This window comes from Gymnogyps californianus, chromosome 14, assembly GCF_018139145.2.
Source record: "Gymnogyps californianus isolate 813 chromosome 14, ASM1813914v2, whole genome shotgun sequence".
Classification (NCBI taxonomy): Eukaryota; Metazoa; Chordata; class Aves; order Accipitriformes; family Cathartidae; genus Gymnogyps; species Gymnogyps californianus.
This window is the reverse complement of record NC_059484.1, coordinates 3,562,306-3,585,939: the sequence shown is the minus strand read 5'-3', so window position 1 is coordinate 3,585,939 and position 23,634 is coordinate 3,562,306. Positions and strand designations below refer to the sequence as shown.

General features: G+C 44.6%; 1 protein-coding gene across 2 annotated transcripts in view; it reads left to right on the top strand.

Moving 5' to 3' along the window:
- Positions 1 to 5,063: 5,063 nt before the first annotated feature.
- Positions 5,064 to 23,634, top strand: part of KCNIP1 (potassium voltage-gated channel interacting protein 1) — a 286,094-nt gene continuing 267,523 nt past the window's right edge. For both annotated transcript variants that reach the window (XM_050905059.1, XM_050905060.1), the window contains exon 1: positions 5,064 to 5,124. In XM_050905059.1, the coding sequence (XP_050761016.1) occupies positions 5,064 to 5,124 (61 nt within the window). The remainder of the gene's footprint in view (positions 5,125 to 23,634) is intronic.

Here is a 23,634-nt window from a genome sequence, read left to right as displayed (position 1 = left end):
CTACCTGGAACCACTCAAAGCTGATAGATACAGAGTGAATGACAAGGGCTTGCCATAAACAGGCAGTTTTCAGGCTTTGTTTGTGTTCCTATTATGCAAATGCTCATTGCTGTACTTTGGGAGACAAAAAAAATACATCAGAATGAATTTCACCAATGCCCTAAGTTTTAAAATCTGGGTATGTTTGAGGCATTCCCTTGCCAGTCTTACAGATCGACGTTGCCAGCTTTGCCTTGTAGGAGATGATGGCTGATAAACCAGAGATTACGTCCCTAGATACTGTGCTTAGGGAGGGTGTGTTCTCCTGGCAACGGTCCACACTTCTGCATGATGAAAAAACCAACTTCCCCCTCTACTTTCCTGTATATACCCACAAAAATACCAGAAATGTGGAGTTAAGCATAGATATAATGCAAGTGTGGTCTGGCTCCATTTCACACCAGTTGTTGTCTTTAGTGGGAAAAGGACCTGATCCTGTGTCAGGGAGCAGAGCTGTACGAATCCCTGTGACCTTGCTCGCAGGAGATTTCCAACCTGTACCAATATCAGCTAGCTGGTGATATGACTCCCTAATTGAAGATGCTATATTTACATTTATTAAAAATAATGAGCTACTTATGCTGACCAAACCTTCTGGCTACATCCAACAAATAAGCCCCTACATCACTGCCAATGTCTGTCTCCTTTGCTCTGATGTTTCAAAGTCTCACAGAGGCTTATTAAAAGCAATAATATAGAGTTAAGAGGCAGAAAGATATCAGGAAGAGGGTCAGTGAATAGTCTTAGGTCATGATTTTGTTAGTCAGTAGACAGAATTTATTACAATATGGTATATAGTAGTGGTAAAAGGATGGAATGGGGCTTAATTGCTGGCGGACAATAATGATGGATTAGTGGTGACCCGCGGGGACACGTCTGCCCTGCTGATCTAGCTCGGGAGATCAGCACCCAGCATCGAGTGCTTGGCTGAGTACGTACACAGGCTTCTGTTGGGGCAGAGGCATACCCCGATGGATGCTTTTCGTGTGTTGCTGTATTTGTGCGTGCCTAGCATGTGCCTGCCTGTCGCCTGCGTGAAGCACTCGTGTCCCTTTCCCATGGGGGACTCTCCCCTCCTTAGCAGTGACTGCTGGGATGGTCACACAAGTCACCTGTTGGGTGAACTTCTTGTGGGAAAGTGGATGGGTTTAGGCATGGCATAGGCATCATGAAGTGGTACGTACCTTCAGCTGTGCAAGCAAATGCTTGAGAACTGTGTGTAAATCATGCTGTGAGAGATCCCCACAATGTGCAGCTGGGGTTTCTCACTGCACTGGGAAGTGAGCAGCAGCTGGGCTCTTGAGCACTGCAAATCAATACCGGGGGCTCCAGTCAGGTTTGGCACAATACGGTATCTCCCTTCCCCAAGGTACTTTTGATCCTCTGATAGCAGCTCTTACCCAGGATGCTGGCTTAGGTACTCACACAGCTAGAACTGTGCATTTCACCATCACAGTCAGAGCTCAGTCTTCATCTTACCTCTAAAGGAAATACTCTGAAAAATATTTAGCTGCTCAGATAGATGGTGACCATCAGCACTTGCTACCTCTCAAGTATTACCTCTTAGGTTGATAAATTTGGATGGTCATCTTTGGGGAAAGAGAATTCCTGCCTGCTGTGGCAAATACCCTAATTCATTAGTGTTTACGATGCTTCTGTTCCTCTGAGGTCTTGATTTTTGGCTGTGAGAGAAAGCGGCTGCTTTTGAACTGGTGATCTGGGATTCTGTGCTTGTCTGCCCAGGCACAGACATGGTCCCTCCTCTTGTCCCCATTCTTGTATATTTTAGTCATACAAACAAAAATGCATGTAACCATTTATCCCCATGATTTCATAGGGATCTGTCAATACTGGTTTCCAGCCAAGACAAATCTTTTTTTCTTTTAAGTTTCAAAGAAAACCAAATATTCACATTCGCCCTCCGCCTTCATATACCATGCTGTTTCAAGTAAACAACAGTGCAGCATCAGGGGTGCAATTTTATCTTCCTGAAGCACTTTTTTCTAGGGTGTCTCACCATATGGGCAGCCTAATCTGTTGCTTTCAGGCCAAGCTCTTTCTGCATGGCTGGGATCTAGCTGATGTCAGGAGGAATCCTGAAGCCAGCTATGTTCTAGGTGCTTTTTGCTGAAAGGAGGTTGTAGCGAGGTGGGTGTCGGTCTCTTTTCCCAAGTAACAAGTGACAGGACAAGAGGAAATGGCCTCAAGTTGCACCAGGGGAGATTTAGTTTGGATATTAGGAAAAATTTCTTCACCGAAAGGGTTATCACGGCTGCCTAGGGAAGCGGTTGAGTCGCTATCCCTGAAGGTATTTAAAAGACATACAGACGTGGCACTTAGGGACATGGTTTATTGGTGGACTTGGCAGTGCTAGGTTAACGATTGGACTCGATGATCTTAAAGGTCTTTTCCAACCTAAATGATTCTATGATTCTATGATAATCCGTATAGTTCTTTGCAACCGTTTACTTTGGAGCTCTTAGGTGTATAACACTGTTTTTCCCAGTGCATGAGTCAACTGACGTGGTTTTATGAGTGGACGATGTGACAGAAGCTGCGGCTTGTTGACTTCTGCTAGCGACAGCTTTGCCTAGATTGAGGAGGTTTCCATTTTTGACATCTTGGAGACGTCACGCCTGGGAGCAGAGGACAGGGGAGCACAGCGTCCCACTAGCAGCTGTTGCTTTTGGTGGTAGGATGCTTTTAGCTGTCTTGATGCCAATAGAGGAGCCCAGAGATGGCACTGAGACCTCCTGCCGCAGGGAGGCGGGACCACTGCAGCCCTCACCCACTGGTGAAGGCCTGATCCAGGGGTGATCGCTCAGTTGCAGGAGCACAGCTCCTGCCTCAAGACCTGTGCAGGCTCTGTCATGGCACCCGTGTCCAGTAAGGGTAGTGATGTGTCACTGAGGTGGCAAAGGAGGTGCAAACCCAGCCTGCCAAACAGGAGCACCACCATCTCTCTTTGCTCCCTGTTTGCATGAGAAATGGCATATCCAGGCATGTCCTCACCTGCTGGTTTCTCATCTTGGCAACCGTGGCGTGAAGCAGCCGCCGTTATGTGAGGGCTCATCTGCAGTGGCCTCTGGTCATCCTCTGGCCTTTGTTGTGTGCACAGTGATCTTCCACATGCGCGCTGTAGCCTATCTAATATTTTAATGTGTAAACACAAATAAAATATTCTTAAAATAAATATAAACATTTAAATAAAAAAGAGCTTAAGAATCTCATACAGCTTTTCAGTGCCTTGTGGAGATCACCTTAGTCTGAGGGACCCTCACCTGGATCCGGGTGGATGGAGAAGCCTGTTAGCCCAGGGGCTGTGGGACCACAGCTGTGGCCAGCCTGGGGGAGGAATTTGGGGGGGGGGGCAGGGAGTGTTGCATAAGCCAGGACAGGCTCCCCCCACGATGACAATGGCAGCGCTGTGTGCCCCGACTCTCGGGTACTTTGCGCCTGCCTGCAAACTGATATGTTTCAGTTCAGGACTTTGGTATCTCAACAGGACCTTACCTCAGACATTCCTCAGAAAAAGTTTAGTAGTTGTGTTTTGAGTTGTAAAACAAGAAAAAAAAAAAAACCAACCCAAATTATTTTGTGTAATGCCTTTTGCGACTAGCAACTAATTGAAAGCTTTTTGCTGGTATATCGCTAGGGATGCAAATACACCTGTACATGAAAGACAGCATTGCTGGCAGCGTGTGAGCAGAAGGTAACACAAGGCTTTACCTCCAGGGACACTGATGCTGTGCAGCTTCTGATCCCGGGGGCTCTGGGATCTGTGTTTGATGAAATCTTTACTGCAAAGTTAGAGGAAAGCTGGGGAAACCTGTTGAGACAAGGTGCTTTTGTCTCTGGTATAGGAATGAATTTCTTCAGACAAATACAGTATTTGCACAGATGCTGCCTTAATCTCAGTCACCGTGTGCAAATAGCAAATTAATTCTGGTTCTGACAGCTGCCTTGGTATATTTAACACTTTCTGTAGCTGAACACTTGCTATTTCACCTTCTGAGAAAACGTAACAAGATACATAGCTGATTTTTTTAAATATGACAGAACGGAACAAAATGCTGGGAATTGTCCTACCTCCTCCGAGGCACTGGATGTTTGCAGAATTTTGTTTTGAGAGTTTGTTGTTTTAATATCCTTGAAAAGGATGTGCACATACCTACTTTGCAGAAGAATAAGTTACTAACAACTATCTTGCACATGCTTCTGGTGCATGAGAAAGGATGCGAAGGAAAAGGATTGTGGTGAAATTTTCTGGTTTTCCCCCGTTGCACTCACTTATTTTCCTCTGACTTTTCTGCTTGAGAAGACTGTTAGAGATTGCTGCTTCCTACCTTTCTGTCAGACTCTTAATTAGCAGGAGCATGCAGTCCGTGCAGCTGGGGCTTTGATGCCTCTCTCACTATCGTTTCCCACTTAGAAGATTTCCATTCATTCCGAATTGGTACCCAGCCCAAAGCCCTGGCTTCCCCCCCCAAGACCCTCAGCATGTCTACAGGACTCCAGTTTAGTATTCACTGGAAGAGATGCACTGATGCTCCCTCGCTAGACCTACAGGCTGCTGGTTGGAGCCATAAGGGAATGGGAGGAAGAATTAGCCTGTGTGTTTATGTGGCTGTGCTCCAGTAAATATTTTGATGCATCTGCTGCCAGCTCTGGTCTGAGGGAATCTACCTAGCATTTAAATTTTGATGGGGAGCTGTTTTGAATAATAACAGTGCAGCCGGCTGTGAGTCAGTGCATGTGTGTTGACTTAAAAAAAAAAAAAAAAAAAAACCTCAAAGCTTAACGCTTGCTGAACGCTGAGCTGCAGTGCTTTGCTTTTTCCCTCCTCCTTTCTTCTTTTCTTTCTTCTCTTGACTTCCTCTGGTTTGTTTTGTTCTTGGGGGCATTTCACATAGATTTTGTTCACTGGCAGTGGGGGGGTGGGGTGAGAAGAATTAAAAAAAAAAAAAACAACAAACAACCAGCCAAAATAAATCCTCCCCAAAAACTCACAAGTAGCTTTTGCAATGGGTGCTGTAATGGGTACGTTCTCTTCTCTACAAACGAAACAAAGAAGACCATCAAAAGGTAAGACCTCCTGTTTTGCTTTTCCTGTCCCTTCTGCATATTTGCTAGGAGAGAAATTTATATTAGGAAGAGAGGAAAAAATGAACATGTGCCACTTGCAAGTAACCCAGCAATGTTTATGAGAGGTGTAATTTGCAGAGGAGAGTGGGATGCAAGGTGGTGGAGGAAACGTGTGGGCATGAGGAAATTGCTGTGGAGGGGCTTGGGGGGTGAAAAGCATCTGAAATATTGTAATCCTTTGTACAAGGCATGTATGAGGAAGAGAAACTCAGTGGCTTCATATGCAGAGCACTTGCAGAAGAGACTTGTTTATTTCCAAATCCCATGCTTTATAAACCCTTTGAGGAGGGAATAAATTGTAGATACACAGCAAATTCTTCCCAATACCTTGTGGTTTCTTTCTCAGAAAGTATTGTTAGAGTCAGTGTTGCATATTCAGTAATCCAACACCAAGTGTGCAGTACTAATGATGTGTGTTTTATAAAGATTATCAAGAGGGGAAAAAAAATTAGGATGTTTTCATAAAGAAGGAGAGGAGGAGAAGCTCATGAAAAATGAAAAAGTAAGCAGCAATCCCAGGGATTTTAATCCTTAATTCCTTAAATATTGGCTGTGAACTGCTGATTTTTCAGGAGGTCTGGTTTGTGTAGTGTTTACTTGAGCTTTGCTCAATTTCCTTCAGGGTTAATTCAAAAATTCCACGGTGCTGCTGAGCAGAAAGTTGAAAGCACTGTCAGGGGCACATCCATACCATACAGAATGAGTATTGTTTAGAAAACAAAAAGAAAGACTCTGTAACTTCAGCAAGTCTTTCTGCTATTTGGAAATATTCCCTGCCAGAACCTCTGCATTTAACAGTCCCTCAGTATTTCTAGGGTAGGTCTGTATTTCCACTGGATCTGTTGCTCAGTTCATATATATACTTTTGAATTGCAAGTTGGTATGGATTTTCTAGCAATTTAAATTAAAAATTGTCTTAGGAAATATCAAGCATCAAGTAATCACTCTAAAGAGAAATGGGGAAGCGCTGTGCAGGTGATTTGATTGTGGCAAGTTGGTGAGCAAGTGTAAAATTCTGTGTTCCTGGTACAAGACAGGTAGAGTAGGGTAAAATTTTATGTTAGAGTGTGTGTACATGGTTTACAGTTCACCTTTCTGTGTTATTGTAATGCAACCATAATTGTACAATCATCTGGGATGTGTATGATATTATTTATAATGCAAGCATAACTGTATAATTGTCTAAGCACTGAGTCACACCTGAAGCTGTGAGAGTTGTGTTTAGGCACTGTGAGGTACATGAGAGCTGAACACAGTGCACTGGGCATGGTGGCTGCTGTGACACCAAGGGGTGTCTTATCCACCTGCCAGAAACCTGGGAGCTGGATCTGATTTCCACTAAATGTAGATAATTTTTGGCTGAATGCATCTGTTCTCTACTACTTTGTTGTCTTGCGATTGGCTCAGCTTTCTAATGGATGGAAGAAATTGTTTTTTGTTGTAGTCCACGAGCAGTAAAATTCCAGCATCTGTTCACACATTTGAACATTTACAATGGGATTCAGTCTTGCTGATGCCTGCTGGCAGTGATTGTTCAGCTATATTTATCAAAACTTGTGTTCCCAGAGTTATCTCCTCTTGGCTCTGATGTGTTATCCATGTGGTGTTGCTGGTTAGTAGGGCACCCAGTTGGAGAGAGCAAGTTGGAAGAAATTCCTTTGATTTTCTTGGCTGTTTTCAAAGCCAATACAGAATTTCACACCTTTTAGTCACTATTTACCTGGCAGGAAAGACCATTACAGAACAAGGCTGCTGGTTTCAGCTGACTTCGGCCAGTTGCAGATTTCCTCTAGACTGATGCCCAGACGATCCCCCAGATCTCCAAACAGGAGTGGCAGAGGCATGTTTGCCACATGTGCCTCTGGGCTGCTTGGTGTGTTTTACACTGACTGTGAGCACTTCACCTTGTCAGCAATGAAACACCAAGATGTGCTGGGCTTGAATACAATCTGAAATTGTTCTTTGTCTGTGAGCTAAATAGTAGAAGTCAATCACCACTACATGATGGATTCCTTAGTGTTGCCCACCTGTTCCCTCAGCATCTTCTCCAGCCACCAACCATCCTGGTGGCCTCCGCTGGACCATGCTCTAGTGTATCCGTGTCTGTCTTGTACTGGGGAGCCCAAAACTGGCCACGGCACTCGGGATGTGCTTGCACAAGTGCTGAGCAGAGGGGAAGGATCACTCGTCCCAGGGCTGGCTGCATGGTTGTTGACACAGCCGGCTACGGGGGTTGCTTTCTCTGCCAGAGGGCACCTTGCTAACAATGCAGAGGTGTAACTGCTCAGTTTGATATCGCTGTGTCTATCTTTTATTGAGTAGTGTTTATTATCTATTTTATTATTAGATTATCATCTACTGTTATCTGATTTATTATTTATCATATTTATCTATGTGTTTATTTGACTATCTCAGGATTTATGTGATTTATTACTACTGCTAAAACAAGAGCTTGAAGAAATAGTTATAACAGGGCTAGATCCACACCTCTGCAAATACACTGTCATCTTGGCAAATACGTGCTCTTCCAAGTAGTTTGAAGACAATTTGTATGGCCTTTTTTAGCTAAGCAGCTCACACATGTACCTGAAGCTGGCATATCTTTGGTGTAATAAACTAAAAGCAAAAACCATGCATGTATATTGTTTTAAGAATAGGTAAAAAAAACAGGTCATGTCTAAAGTGAGGAGTTTCCAGAGATCGGTTTATATCAGTAAGCACATGGTGGATCCTGGCAGAGTGGGCTCAAGTGGCCTGTGCTGAACCCTTCCAGCTTCAGTGCAGGACACGGCTCTGCTTGCGCTGCTCCCCCTCACACTCTGCTTGTGGCTGTGTCTGGGGCACTGGCAGTGGGACTTGGTGGCTGGTTCGGTTATTCCAGCTGTGAGCAGCAATCACAGAATCATAGAATGGTTTGGGTTGGAAAGGACCTTAAAGATCATCTAGTTCCGACCCCCCTGCCATGGGCAGGGACACCTTCCACTAGACCATGTTGCTCAAAGCCCCATCCAGCCTGACCTTGAACACTTCCAGGGAGGGGGCATCCACAACTTCTCTGGGCAATGCTGGAGGATATATGGTAGCACTGTTCAAGAGTACAAGATTTAATTCCTTGTTTTAATGAAAATGGGGAGCCTGAATCAATAAAGGCAGGAGTAGCACAGAAATTGCCTTAAAGTTGAGAGCAGTGGTCCATCAAGTGTGAGACCTTGTCTCTGGGAGTAGACAGTGTTGTGGGTTTGTAGAAGACGAGATCATTCATTTGGCTTGAATGTGAAAACTTAATCCAATATAATTGGGTGTTTTGTCTAGGCAGGTTATGAGCCATGCACCCTGTCCTGCGGGATAAAGATTTCTACTTCTCAGATTTGCAATCCTATCAGTAAAGCTGCAGAAGCTTTTCCTGTTTGCTGGAGTGTCCCTGGATAGTGTATGAGATTTGTGCGGTTTGCTTCGGTAGTGGCTCGGGGCAGTTCCACAGATTATTTGTACATTTCATTAGAAATTATTTCCTCTGATCTCCTCAATTGATGGCATTTTAATTTCATTCACTGTTGGGATTCTTCTTGTCTGCCTTTTCCAACATTCTGAGTTGGCCTAGTAAAAGCTACTACCTCTTTCTACCACGTTTGCTTTGCTTGTATCTCAGACCAGCAAAGCTGCACAGCATTCTTGGGGTCCTGGTGGAGCCTGGCTGAGGTCCTGGGGGACAAGCTGCTCATGAGCCAGCAACGTGTCCCCGCAGCAAAGGCGGTCAGCAGCCTCCTGGGCTGTGCTAGGCAGAGCATCGCCAGCAGGTTGAGGGAGGTGGTGCTTCTCCTCTGCCCAGCCCTGGTGAGCCATCCACAGTGCCATGTCCAGTGCTGGGCTCGCCAGTATAGGAGAGATGGGCACTTACTGGACTGAGTCCACTGAGGGGCCACGAGGAATACTAAGCGATTGGAGCATCTGAGATACAGGGAGAGGCTGAGAGAGCTGGGACTGTCCAGCAGCAGAGAAGGCTCAGGGGAATCTTATTAGAGTGTATAAATACCTGATGGGGGCGAGTAGAGGTGATGGAGCCAGGCTCTTCTCAGTGGTGCCCAGTGACAGGACAAGGAACAATGGGCACAAACTGAAATACAAGAAATTCCACTTAAATATAAGAAAAACGAAATGTACTGTGAGGGTGACTGAACACTGGAACAGGCTGCCAAGAGGGACTGTGGAGTCTCCATCCTTGGAGATACTCAAAACCCAACTGGACACAGTCCTGAGCAACCTGCTGTAGTTAACCCTGCCTTGAGGAGAGGATAGGATGAGACAATCTTCCGAGGTCCCTTCCAACCTCGTCCACCTTCTGGCTCTGGGATTACTGTCACTTTATAAACCCTAAAGATGTAAGGACTTGGGGGTACTAGGAACAGGAAGAAACATTGAGAGCTCAGTATGGACCAAACACTAACAAAGCTCAGTGCTTGGTCCTCTCTTAGTATGTTAGCAGTTAGAACTTACAAGATTAAGATGGACTTGAGAAATTCAAGTTGCTTGTATATCCTCCAGCAAACATAAGCAATAAAACGATAAATGAGTTAGGGAAAAAAAAAAACCCAACCAAAACCACAGCAACACTAAAAGGCAGAGGGCCAGCACAGCAGATAATGCATACACAAATGCATCTCTGGTTTCAACTAGCTGCAGAAACAGAGATTTTTTTTGTGTGTTTTTTACAGTCTGCAGCCAATCATGACCAAATTTGTGGCTAGAATCAGCCATTTCCATATTCGTCATGGAAACATTCAGATTAGCAGATTGCTAAAGCAGTGGGAATTTCTTGTTTGACTGCTTTCCGTACCTCTGTGGTAGTCTGCAGTAGGGATGGTTACAGTGCCATTTGTGGGCAAATTCAATTACAGTAGAAAAGGAAAATCGAGGAATAAGGGATTAGATATGTTTGCTCTTCCTAGTGAAAGTGAAATATAACTCAAATATTTCTCAATACCTGAATCTTGTTGGCCTTAGAGCGACAGGCCCCAGCTCTTACCCTGGCTGCACCAGCAGAAAGCAGCACCACCTTCAGCTGGGAATCTGAGTCTTGAATGTGAGTAACTGTGTTTTGATCCAAGACCACCCAAACCTAAACTATCAAGAGGAGCCTGGCACAGTTGTTTAATTTTGCAAGAGCTAACAGCAGGAATTCACTTTGCTTAAAATGTCAGCAGTGCCATTTTTATAGTGACCAACTTCTAGACTTTGTTTTGAAGGAAAGTTTGCTTTGAAATGGCTTATTGTTCAAAAGCATCATATTTTTTGTCTGACCAGCTGTATTTTCAAGTGTTCTACTTACCAGGAAACCACTCAACATTGCTTGACTCATCAGTCTTCATAAGAATATCTGACTGACCTGAGCTCCTAAGACTGCCAGTCGTGGCTGTGCCCATTCAGTTCCCTGCACTAGAACAATCTCCTGCCCTGCTCAAAAGAAGAAAAAGTGGTTCAATAGTGTTTCAAGGAAATTGGTCCTGTTCAGCCCTAGACCTACATCTGCAGAATGGAGATGATAGATTTGGGCAGGGGACCTGCCATGGCGTTTACTTTGCCCAGTACATACCGTTACAAAATAACTTTTTGTAAGCTGTTTACGGCAGCTTTATTCTCAATAGGCCTTTGAAATTCATCCAGGAGGAGCACAGACTTGCCTTTATCCCTCAAAAATCTGTTCAGGTTTGGCAGAAAGAAAAGCTTTGAAAGTTGCCCTTCTCTTGCTTCTGCTCCTCAAAGAAACTTGACAGCCTGCCACTGTTGTGAACGAACGTGTGTGTCCTAAAGACTCTCACCGTACAACCCTGTGTCCTGGGTATTTTGTTAATAGAGAGAAAGATCTCAGTTCCCCACCTGTTTTCCTTCTAGAGCAAGCAGAGCATCCTTCCCCCTGGTCAGAGACCTGAGCCTGCAGGTGCTTGAGTGAATGGAAGAAATGGCTGATTTTGTTTCTCCTGACTGTGCCCAAGAGCCAATACCCGGCACTGACATCTCATTTTCTCTCCCTAGTCTTTTCTGATCGTCATCTGATACAGTCTGGCAGGTCAGGTACGTGGTCGGCTGCCTGCACTGAAAACTGAGGGTTTGACAGGCAGTTTTTTCTAGGGAATTTTCTTTGTAATGGGTGTATGGAACAGCACTCAGCAACAAAACTGTTTGATATAAGCACTCAATCAGAAGCAATTTGGAAAAATTATGATGACCAATAAATGTTCGTCAGAATATGCCACTTTGTGTGAAATGCTTTGGTTTCTCCGAAGTGCAAAGAGGTGCATGGGAGGCTGCTCGGCGTTGCAGTAGCCAAACATCCCAGCCACATGGCTGGGACATGCCTGTGATGGGTGGCACAGAGATGTGGGAGCTGTTTGCACCCTGCTTCCCCATGTCCTCAGCAACCCTGTGCCAGAGCTCACGTGGGTGTGGGGTTTGCTTAGAGGTGGGTAGGACTTGTGACAGCTTCCATTCCCCACTCCCACACCTTTCAGCCAAAATTTCTTTAGCTCCCATGCAGTTGCTAGCTCTAAATTTCTTCCCTTGCCTCTTGCTTTGTTGTTTCATGCTTGCTTCCCTCTAAATACAGCTCCTGGCAGTGAGGCAGAGGAATCTCAAATACATGGGCTTAAGAGTGGATAGCACTGGTTAAATTAAAATAAGCTCTGTGTGTCCCTGATGGCTTCCCACAGGCACACAGTGCCTGCCTGAAATCCTGTAGTCAGACCCAGCTTGGAGGTTTGGAATAAAGAAAAATGGATGGAGGAAAGTACATTATATTGTGTTATATGTTATGTTGCATTAGCATATGTGTGTGCTTATTTCCTGCCCTTGGGTAGGGGTACTCTGTGCCACTCAAAGTGCAGCACATCCACACAGAGCCATGAAATCCCACCGCAAAAGAGGTGACTAGAGACTTCAGCTTTGCATGCCAGTAGGTTGCAGTGCTTTGAAGTTTCTTTTTGTTCCACAATAATCCAAAAGGGGAAAACAGAAAATATTTTCCAACTTTTAACTTCCAGCCTTAGTAATCTTCCAACCTTTATCATCATCAGCTCTTCCAGTGTGAATTACTGGATGTTTGATGTTTGGAATGGGCACTAGGAAGCACTTAGATTTTTGCAGCTGAAAATATTTTACACTGTAGATGTGAAAAGCTTGGAACTTAATACTTAGCAGAGGTTTTGGCCAATTCCCAGCTTTACAGTTGTTAATGTCACCAAATATGTAAACAGGAGTCAGTTAGGGTTGTACAATTTTTTTGAGGAAAAACTTATCTATAAAAAAGCAGACCAAGGTCAACCAAAGCAAGTTATAAACTCATGCTGATTTTGGTCAAATGTGAGGGGAAAAATAAAAATGTTTTATTTCTCCACTTACAAACCTACAGTCAAAACATTTATTTTGATATTTATTTAAGCTTTATTAAAAACCATGAAGATTTACAAATTTTTCAAGAATTAAGTGATTTTTTTTTAACTGTGAAATGTTTCATTAATCAAAATTGATATTAATTGCAGTTATTCACCAAAAGTTTCCAAACACTTTATTGGCTTGTAATTTTATTGTAGTTTTAGATGCGAATAGAGAAGTATGGCTGCTAAAGTACTTCCTCCATTGTGGTGGGGGACAGACCTGGATATTTATGTCAAGTGCTGTGCTTCTTATTCAAAATGATTACCCAGAGAACGTAATGGCACAGTGATGCAGAAAGTTTGGGTATCTGCTCAGGGTGTCTGAGTCATGTCGCTGCTCACACCATGGCTATTTGCGAGGTAAGAAACTTCTGCATTTCTCTCCGAGAGGTGTTTCCCAGCAGGTGGAGGATGCTCTAGGCACCCCATATCCTCCCCTGCAGGAAGGTACCAAAATGCATGGCAGGGGTCTTACCCAACTGGGAAATGCAGGTTAGAGCTGTATGGTACCACAGCAGCATTTCTAACCAAAATATATTTAGGGTTCCAAGCAAGGTATTTAATTTTTCCCTTTTTATTCATTCTGAGATGCTAGAGGGAAGGGGAATAACTGTTACTGTGAAATGGATTGTACTTAACAAATCAAAAATGATTAAAAGTGTAAACTGTATCCACATTTTCAAAATTGGCAAGTCAAAAATGACAGAAGCCATGCCCAGATATCTCCATGCTGTGTTTATGGCCGTCACTGTGGGGTGATGTCCTTGGTCTGGACTGAAAACGATACAGATAGCGGTCAGTTGATTTCTAACTGCATTCATGAAAATGAGGATGTAACTCGTGCTGGCGCTGCTTGGGATAGGGAGGGTATGGTGGGGCTAGTCTGAAGAGTTTAAACAAACCACACTAGGTGAAGTTCACAGGGAGTAAGCATGGCTGGTGGGGAGGCAGGGAAGGACTGTGTGCCAGTGGACAGACACAGGACAGCAGAGCTGCCCGGGAGGCTGAACTCGTACCTGTGGGGCGGGCTGAGGGAGGCAGCCCAGGCAGGAGGGGAGCTGGCCTGGCCTGGCCGTGGTGCAGGGAAGTTTTAAGGAAGACATAAACTGGGTAACAGAGCCATCCTTTCCTGGCAGAGTTCTGCTACATCTGTTTGGCTTTCCTCAATCCAAACATTACTTTCTTGACATATTCAACAACCACAGCTCTTCACACACACCAGTGTTTGCTTTTCTTTTGCTCCGCAAAAACCCTCCTCCCCCCAAGCTCGTTCTGTGGGTGGCTAGTTGGGAAGTGCTCAGAATTTCCATAGATGGCCACAGCTACAGTCTCTAAAAGCCAATGGGTAGGCACAGGATGCTTTATATTGTGGCTGAGAACAGCTAATGGAGAACATGATTGTGAGGACACATGTTGTGCTGCTGGAGGCAGGTTTCTAGGAAACCTGAGAGACACCTGCATCGTTCTGCTGCAGGGTCCTTAGTGGAAAAGGAGAGTGTCACCTCGGAAGGGGGGAGCCAAATTATGGCCTGCCAGAGATCAGTACTGAACATCAGGGGCTTTTAGTGTTCAGACAAAATAAATGTTTCTGCCTGTCAAATTTATATGCAGGAAAATATGGATGAAACAAGCCATGTTCACAAGATTTAGCCAGTTAGGTAGAGCATGGCTTCAGAAGTGGAGCTCAAATGTTTTGACAACAATTCTAACTTTGCCTGCCTGCAGCTCAGGGCCGAGCTCCCAGGTACGTTTTCCCAGGCTGCTGTTGCTTTCTTCTAGCGAGCGATGCTACACATCAGCCCCATGGATTTTCTGATTATCAGCTGAAACCTCAGGCAAGGCCCCTGATTTAGCACATCAAACTGCACGAGCTAAGGCTTGCTCTCTGTAGGGTATGCACACAGCCCTGTGAAGGATAACGCCGTTAGGTCCCTGGCTGCAAAATGTCGGGAGCCAGCACGGCATCTGCGGGGAAGGACGGGAGCCAGCACGGCATCTGCGGGGAAGGACAATTTCCCTTAGGGAAACTGTCTCAACCCATGCAGGTGAACCCCGTGATGCAGCAGGGAGCATCAGCACCCCTTTGCATTCTTAATCCTCACAGTCCAACGGACTTGCGCATTGCCATCTGAACTGGGAGCAGTGCAGGAAAAGAAAAAATGGGAAGCAGGAAACTTTTGTGTCAGTCCAGAGAGGATTGCTGTCTAGTAATCCTAGTAAGCCAGTGTAATTGAATTGGCATGCTAGGTTACATGCTTCGCTGGGAGAGTCAGGTGTTACCCCAAACTGTGACACTAGCACCCCAGGAACTGAAAGCATGTCCTTGCGTGGATCTGAATCCCTGTAACATGGTGTTTGTTTTTATCTAATATTTTAACATGTGAGTTGACAGAAGGTCTAGTTTGGAGTCCTGTGCATACAGACTTAGCCAGGCTGCAGGCAACTAGACAAAGAGCTGCATTAGGGCATGATGAAAATCCTGCCTGGGTGGACATTTGTATGTACTGAACGATGGGCAAAGGCAAGCGTGTGCAGTTCTGCAAAGGAAATCTGGTCCCACAAGGTCCGTTCCTGTTTGTGTGGGCAGCAACGGGACGTGCAGGCAGAGCAGGTTTGATGCTGGGACAGAAAGCCAACCAGAGACTTATCTTTCAGGAAAGTGCCTTTCATTTCCAGGGCTTTAAGGCATCAAAAGGGGCTATTTACAATAGCAATTTGGCAGGAATTGAGGACATTACAGCTGAGCTACTGCCCTATCGTTACCAATCACCTCCGCGGTGGAGCACTGGGCTGCACGTAGCTCACTGCAGCCCTCCAGGAAAGTACGCTGTCAAACAAAGGGAATTTTCTGATCAGGCATTTTCTGGGCAGTGCCATCAGCTATAGCACTTTACATGGCTACATTTGCATTTTTTTTAGCTGATGCTGCCTTTTCTCTTTCCTCTGTCCTGACTATTGATGGAGGTAAAGTACTTGCAGTTCAAAAGTTCATGCAGTGCAGGAAATCAGAGCGCTGTGTGCCTTCCTCAGGTGCTGGTTGTTGCTGCTGTTCAGCAATGCGCAAGAGAGAACACAGCAATGTGCCATTTTGAATGTCATCCACAGCCCAACTCAGATCTAGGTGAATGGTATCTAAGTTAAATGTGGGGCTGCATCTGTTGGAGCAAATGCACTCTCGTGTTGTGCGTACTACTGGTTTGTAAAACCTACAAAGCAAATTTGTTGTCAGGCTAAAAGTTTGGTCCAAACCTGAAACTTTCCTTTACCCCGTGGAGTTTGTGAGATGTTTTGGAAACTTCGTAAACGCTCTGACTTGGAATGAATTTTGTCATGCGTCTTTGCATTGTTTATTTTTAGCAAAACTGTGTCCCTTTAGAGTTGTTGCCTGGAAATTATTGATAGTGGGGAATTAGCTGGTAAATGTTCTTAACCTCCATCCGGATCAAAACCAGACAGACAGTTGCTAGAAGCTGCTAGGGAGTGAAGTTGGCAACCCAGCCCTGTGGTCCCCACACTGACTCTGACGTTTCAGGCTCTGATCACGCAGAAAACATAAAGCCTCCCCCCTTCTGCCTCGGCTACTTCCCCTTCACCCCGCTGCGCTGCTGCTCCAGCAGTGCCGGAGCCGACACCAAGCTAATGGCCCTGGCAGAGCCAGGAAGTGCAGGTGCAGCTTTGCTTCTCTGCTTTAGTATTGCATCTGGCGTTCTGAGGTACATGCTCCCGCTTGGAGACCAGTGCCTTAAAATGCTCAGTATAGTTTATAGTCAGGCCCTGTATTTTCAGTGAATAAGCCTGAATTGTGTGTGTAAAAATAGCTAAACAAATATAAGCAAATACTAGAGGCATGTGCATATCTGGTAATGTTTTCCACCAGCAAGAACGTTTCAAACTCTACTGAATTCCTGAAAGAACAAAAAGCAAGGAATGAGCCTTTGATCATCTCCCTGTGTTTCTGTGAAGAGGTGCTTCCCTGTAGAAGCCCGCACAAATCGTGCTCATTTACTTAATGGGTGTGTTTCTGTCCTGTTAGCCATGAACATAAAGCAATCTGTTTAAAGAGCTTCATTTCCCTGTAAATTAAACTCCTCAGGCAGGATGAGGTGGGGACAATGCTGCAAGAGATCTGATTCCATCTGTGCTTTCCCTGTGACCTGGTGCCTTGCACCAGATCTGTGTCTCCACAGCACCCGCCGCTCTGAATTTGCCAATCTGCGGTTCGGGAACGTGATGCTGCCAAGCCACAGAGTGTCAGCGCCCTTGGTCATCCTCACCAGCTTGCTGGCCTTTTTTGTGCGATAACTGTTGCAGCTGTAGAGTTTTGCCTAAGTTAATTGCTTGTCACTTGCCTGCTTGCTGTGATTTAGTTTTATTGTATTTTGTTAAGCATTATGAGATAGCGCCCAACCATGTGAGATTTAGGAGAGTGGGAGGTCAAAGCTAAGGCATTGTTATTCATGTTGTGAGTGCTGTTTTCCAGTGTCACACAGCACAGAGACCACCCTGACGAGTACCACACGAGGTAGACGTTGTGCACGTGGGTTTGCTGTGGACGGGGCATTTGGCTCAGGAGCTCTCTGTGGCTGTTGCCAGTGGCGAAGGGGAAGGATGACATTAAGCAGCTAGTATGACACAGCATTCACCTGCAGAAGCTTTTCTCTGTGGAGCAACGCTCCTGGTTTCGGTCAACTAGTCGTCACTGATGTTATGGGGCAGCGATAGGATGGCTGGAATAACAAAGGCCACTTTTGAAGACCATGTCCCAGGGTCACTGTCTTCTGTAGTGTCACCACCTGCTTTGCTTTCTGCAAGCAACTAGTAGATTTGATGTTGCCGGTAGTTTCAGGGCTGCGCTTCAAGAGGCTGACAATGCTGTGGACAGGCTACATGATGCTGAGATAGCTACAGGCATAGGTCTCTTCCCAACGTGGGCAGGGAAATGTTTGTTCCCCATCCCGTGATGGGAGTTAGGACCCTTTCCAACAGTTCAGGAGAGTTCATTTCCTCTGCACCTCTTGGGTTTAGGAACTCTTTTACTGGATATGCGGACAGAAGAGAATGAACCAGTTTTATCCTTTGTGCTTGAAGGAGCTCCGGATAGCCTGGTGGTTCTTGTAATACTGGCAGATTAAGCAAGTTAACGCACTGCAGTCCAACAGGTTGGTCATCTCCCATCACTACCTGTTAGGTGTGGTAAGGGCCTGCACTCTTCTGTACCAGATCTGGAGGGACAAGTAAGATGTCCTGAAGGGTAAGAGGTGCTCCCACAGCACGCTGAATAGCTGGAGGAGGTGCCTCTTGCACAGGAGAAGGGATTTCTTGCAGTGATGTTTTGAGATCAGGAATAGCTGTGGACAGCGGATGTAGGGCACCAACAAGAACATTTGTCGTCATCAACAAGTGGGAATGTTTGAGCGTGTCCTTTGCCTGGTGCAGGAATGGACAGAGAAAGCTGGGAACCCGCAGAGCCAGGCTGGGCTGCGTGTGCATGGAAATCAGCATCACTTTCCTGAGATCTCTCTGTGTTGTTTACCATAAAATATTGTACAGAGTGAACAGAACTCAGCAGTAACTGCTCGAATCCTTATGTTTTAAATTCTCTTTGCATTTTGAAATGTGTCCTTATTCCGATTCAGCGCAATGTACCCTTAGTCAAGTTGAAGTTACCTCAAGCTAAGTGACAGGGTGAACTAATGTACATTTTCTGTTTTCCTTCTGTTTCGCTGATTTTGTGAGTCTGATCTTTCAGTAAATAGCATTTTGGATTTTAACCTGTTTGCTGGTGTGAAAGGTGGTGTGAAGGAACCTGCAGAGGGGAGAGAGCAGCTCAGACAGAGAGACATGGAGGTCTTTGTGCTGGAAAAGACAGCAGAGTACGACTTAAATAAATTCTAACAAAGTTAACATTAAGGTGGTTTCTAGGTCTGGTTCCCAGAGAACAACGCATTTGTTAACCGAATATTTCTTGTACTAGTAAGAGAGCCTCAAATTGATTTGCATTTCATGGTCCACATAAATGTGGAGACACTGCCAAAATTGTCTCTTTCCCTCCTCTGTTTTCATTGTAGGCATTCCAGAAAATGGAGCAAAACGTTTTTCCCTGCTGTTTGGTTCTTCGTTTCATGCAAATGCATTTCTGGGACAGGCACTCCTGGAGCATGCAGCCGAGTGCACGTGCCTGGAGTCTCTGCAGGCTTGTGTAGCTTTGAAGAAGAGAACCTAAAGCATAAATAAGATATTTGCAGAATTGAAGAGAATTTAAAGGAACAACAGTAGAGATTTTAAATTCCTGTAAATAAGTTCAGTCTCAAAACCAGAGATGAGTTTTCACCTGCCTTCTGCTTCCTTCTTAAAGATGTTTATTGGACTGTGATAAGAAAGGAGATATTTACAGAATGAAAGTGCTTACAAATGTGAGGAAAATCACTTGTGTTTACTGTTTTCTGTTGATGTTCACTGTAATGCAATTTGCTGTTGACATCACATTACAGAAGGGATATATTGGTGAACAGTCTTGGGTGTTAAACCTGCTGACACATGGCAGTGTAGGGGAACACTGTAAATAAGTTGGATAGCTTTATTTTTGCAGCACTCTAATTAGTCACCCTTAACACCTCCATAAAATAGACATGCGGTTTTGTAAAATCCAGCCCCCAAAATCTCCTTGCTTCCCAGCTGGAACATATGCAGGATTCTCAATTTGAACATCTCAAGCTGGCATGTGTCTTGTTTTCCCTGAGCCTCAGCTTTTAAACTTCAGCAAGTATAGGAAAAATGTTAGCCTGCCTTTTACAGCATCCTCTGAGCCTAGGAGAAAACTTTGAAGGCATGAACTAATTGCCCAGGAATTTAATCAGGTCTTGTTGAGCTTGATTCAGCCTGGAAAGTTTGGGGCTGGCTCTGCTGCCGATGCAGCTCTCTTCAGTGAGCCCCTTCCCATTTATTCTGGAGTTGCACACTTTGGTATTGCAAGTGGGCAGAGAGAAGATTACCATACAGGTTAATTTACAGGCCCTTCTCCCCTTGGTGGCAATAACCTACTTAAAGGAGTGGAAGCAAAGTCTCAGTCTGCAACTTCCTCCAAGTCTTTGTGGAGGGCTGGGAAGGGATTTTCTCTTGCCACCTCCCTGGGAGCGGGCCCGTGGTGCAGGGGGGTGGCTGCAGCCCCTGCCCGCGCAGACTGTCCTCCTGCTGCTCCCTCCCCATACCCCACCGCACGGGCTGCTCAGCACCCACCAAGGGCTCTCCTGGGCTCAGGGCACCTGCCCTGAAAGGCAGTGTCCCGTTCCCCGTTGGTTGGCCTGAATTGCCATATACGACCACTGTCACGGATGTGTAGGAAACACAGGGCCCTTATGTAGCAGCCAGCTTAGAAGTATATTTACATTTCAAGCAATGGAAACCCTCTCTTGCTCAAGGAGGGTGAGTGGGGCCCCATGCATCTGATTTTTCAGGGACATTGCAACAACAGTAGTTGGAAAGCAAGGCAGAGGCTTGTATAACAAAAAATGGTGTGGTCCTTGTTCTCTGGGTAGAAACGTATTTTGTTTAAGAGCTTGCCCTCTAGCAGCCTTCACAAGTTCCTTTAAAGGCAAATAGGACATGTCCTTCTGTGCAAGTGTGGCAGGCAGAAGTAGCACAGGGTTTTGTCCTTTTGAACTATTAATACAGATCACAAAAATGTACCAAAAGATACAGAAACTTTTAAAAATATGATGAAACTTTGGAGATAATTTATTTTTTATTACAACTAATATTGTATTTGGTGTAAAACACAAAGCATGTTTTGATATCTTCCTTCCCTGGTGGAAAAGAGGGCAAAAAGGAGAATCCAAATTCACTCTCAATTAAAACCTCTTGAACGCTGTATGTCTTTTTTTCCCTGAAAGGTACTGTTCCAAAAGACATTTTTCATTTCTAAAGCCTAAAGAAAAAAGAAAGTGTGGCCAGCCCAACTGAGCGCACACTGTTACTGTCTTCTGAAGGAGTTTTAGCAAGTGTGTGGGATGATAAATCACCCAACATCAGCCTTGGCGCCTGTGCAGGGTTGAAGAGGAATACAGCTTCACTCTGATGTATCCATTTTCTCCCGTACGAGGCAGAAATCATCATATCAGCTATTTTAAAAGAGCTTCTGCATGTACAATGTCTATATGATTTACAGAATGATTTAAATATCTGTAGATATCAGCTTTCCAAGGAATTTTGTCTATTGTGACTCACATATTGTAAATTTATCTGTCATTGTCGTCTTTCACTGAAGGATCCACAAAACTTAAAATATTTTCGGTAATTAATTGTAAATATTAGCTCTATTGTCAGCAGCAACAGTTTGGATTGTTTTATTGTAGGAAAGTGGGAGGGAGCCACTTGTTTTGGCAAGTGACAAGCAAATAGTATATCATTAAAAGCCAAGTGTTGGATTGGAGTCATTAAATTCAGTAGCAGTAGATATTCAGAGTCAAGTTCAGCGGTGAGTTTCTAGCTGGTGAAGGCAGCTGTGCTGCATGCATGCATGGAGTGCAGATTGGTGTTCCTCAGAGAAAGCTTCGAACTGGACCTTGCAGATTCACCAAGACCTGTGGAAACCAGAGGGGTTTGGTGCTGCCTGCTTTTCCAAAGCGTCTGGCAAGTGTTTCTAGAGGGTAGGTTTTTCAGTAGATTTCCTGCATTAGCCTGTAGAGGTTTAGCCATTGCCTGGGCAAATTGCATTAAAGAAGAAAGTCGTTAAACCACTAAACAAAATCTATTTCAAACTTGTCCTGTATCTAACCATCTTCTGCAAGAGAACACTGACAGGGCTCCTGCCCTGCCTCTTTGTACACACCCACGTCTCCTCTCACAGCTCCCAACCCTGCTCTTTTCTCATTTGCCCTCCACAGGATCTGTGCCACTTCATTACCGGCTGTGCTCTTCCATCCTGTTGTTGCAGGCTTTGGCAAAACTGGGCTGCAGTTTGCTATGTGGGTAAACACGCTGAAAGCTATTGGCTTTCCCCACTGACTTTTCAGCACGTGTGGGGATATCATACCTACAGCCATTTTGTTGTTTTCATGTACAGTTTGTGCTGAATGCAATCATTGCCTATGCTTAATAAATAGTTTTGGTGTAAATTGTAGACTGCCTCCCTAAACAGATTGTAACTCAGTATTCCTAAGTACATAGCAGAGCTGTCATCAGCATGCTGTAGAGAAAGCCTCCCAAATGACAGGATGTATGGGCACACATTTTCCCTTGTTGCTTGCCCCAAACTATGATGCATCCATAGTTTCACCTTAAGCAAAGCAACTGCATTGTCTGAGGCTGTAAATACCATCCCTGTTCTTAATGGCCTTAGGGTACTGGCATGAGGTGAGCTCCCTGGTACCACTGCGAGGTTGGCGAGATCCTTGTGCATAAAGCTCAGAAAGCTGTTTATGTGCTGCTTAGAAACTACACCATTTTTTACAGAGAAAGATTATTGAATTAAGGTCATAAATTTATAAAGTCAAAAGCAGGGTTTTTTTGTTTGTTTAAAAAAAACATGTTGCCTTCATCCAAAGATCTTGTCTATCTGTAATATAGCCTTTGTGGTGACAAATGTTTTTAATCTTTGTTCTAGTTTGTAGCTTTTTCTTTTTTTATTTTAATCAAGTATGGCAGGAATAGGAGTGATCGATATTGAGAAAAATTTGCAGCTACCCCACCTCAGAAGTACACGTCCTGTCTCTGAGTATTTACTGCCTCTTTTCATCCTTTCTGATAAGCAGATTAGATTTTGCCTGAACTCAAGCCATTAAGCCTTCAAAAGGTGAAGGTTCACTTTATTAAGCTCTTAAAAAGAAGTCCAAGGTCTAGTCCCAACTCTTACTTTGTATGATGGGCTTTCCTCACTGTTTCACTACTTCCTGAGCTTCAGGGACAAGCTAAAAAAAGAATATAAGGGAATGAGGTTTTTGCCCTTGGCAAAATGCATTTTTTCACTCCCTCACTGCCATGCTCAGAGCTAACCTGCCTCGGGAAGCCACTGTTGGGAGCCGGGACTGAAATGACTGAGAAGAAGGTCAAGAAGGTCCAGCCTGAGTTACAGCCCTGTGTATCCTCAGGGTAGATTGGCATTGTCTTAAGGAACATAGTAAGAGGTTAGGACCAGAACAAAGAAGGGGTCATGAAAATTCATTGAGAAGGAACTGCATCTCTGTGAACACAAGTGTACAAGTTAATGTCAGGAGCCCACATGTTTATTTTTTTAGGTATGACATTAATCTCTTGCTAGGACAGGTAAGATTGCCTCACCAGGGTTTATATGTGTTTGTAAGTTTAAATACAGTATAACAAACAAATGCTATACAAAGCCAGCTTAGTATTTTTGTATGGATACATGCAAAATTGTTCCAAGGAAGAAGCAAGACTTTTTTTTTTCTGTTAAAAAAATGGTATGAATTTCTAGTATCAACGTTGTTTCTGTATGTTCCCCCGTCTTAGACAAGGGAAGAGTTATTTGGTATCAATCTGTAAAAGGAAAATGCAGAAAGAAAAAGAAAAAAAAAAGGAAAGGAAAGCAGATAACGTTTATCAAGATGGCAAAGGGAATCCAAAGGTCCATTTAGTTCAGCCAAGAAAAGGCAGGGAAACAATTTGCTTCTGTTGAACAAGGCTGTAAAAGCATGCAGGCAGGTAGGACATGTCCCAGAGCAGTCAGTGCGAGCTTTTGGATCAAGCCCTAATAAACCATGTGTAGTAAAGCTGCTCTGAGACCTTGATTTCAGCTGGAGAAGGAAGCAACCCCTCTGATTAGTTATTTTGCTTATTGTTACTATTCATGCTGCGTTATTCTTAGCGCTTTGTCTCATGCACCAGAAGCGAGGAACTCTCTGGAAAGGCAGTGACCGATGCAGCCTGGGCTATTGTATTACCCCTATATAAAGAGAGAGTTTGGGGCTCAGAAACCTTGAGGTCTATTATTGTCACAAGCCATGTGAGATGGGACAGGTGGGGACAGTGACTGATGGCAGCAGGAGCTCCGCAGCATCAGCACCTGCCT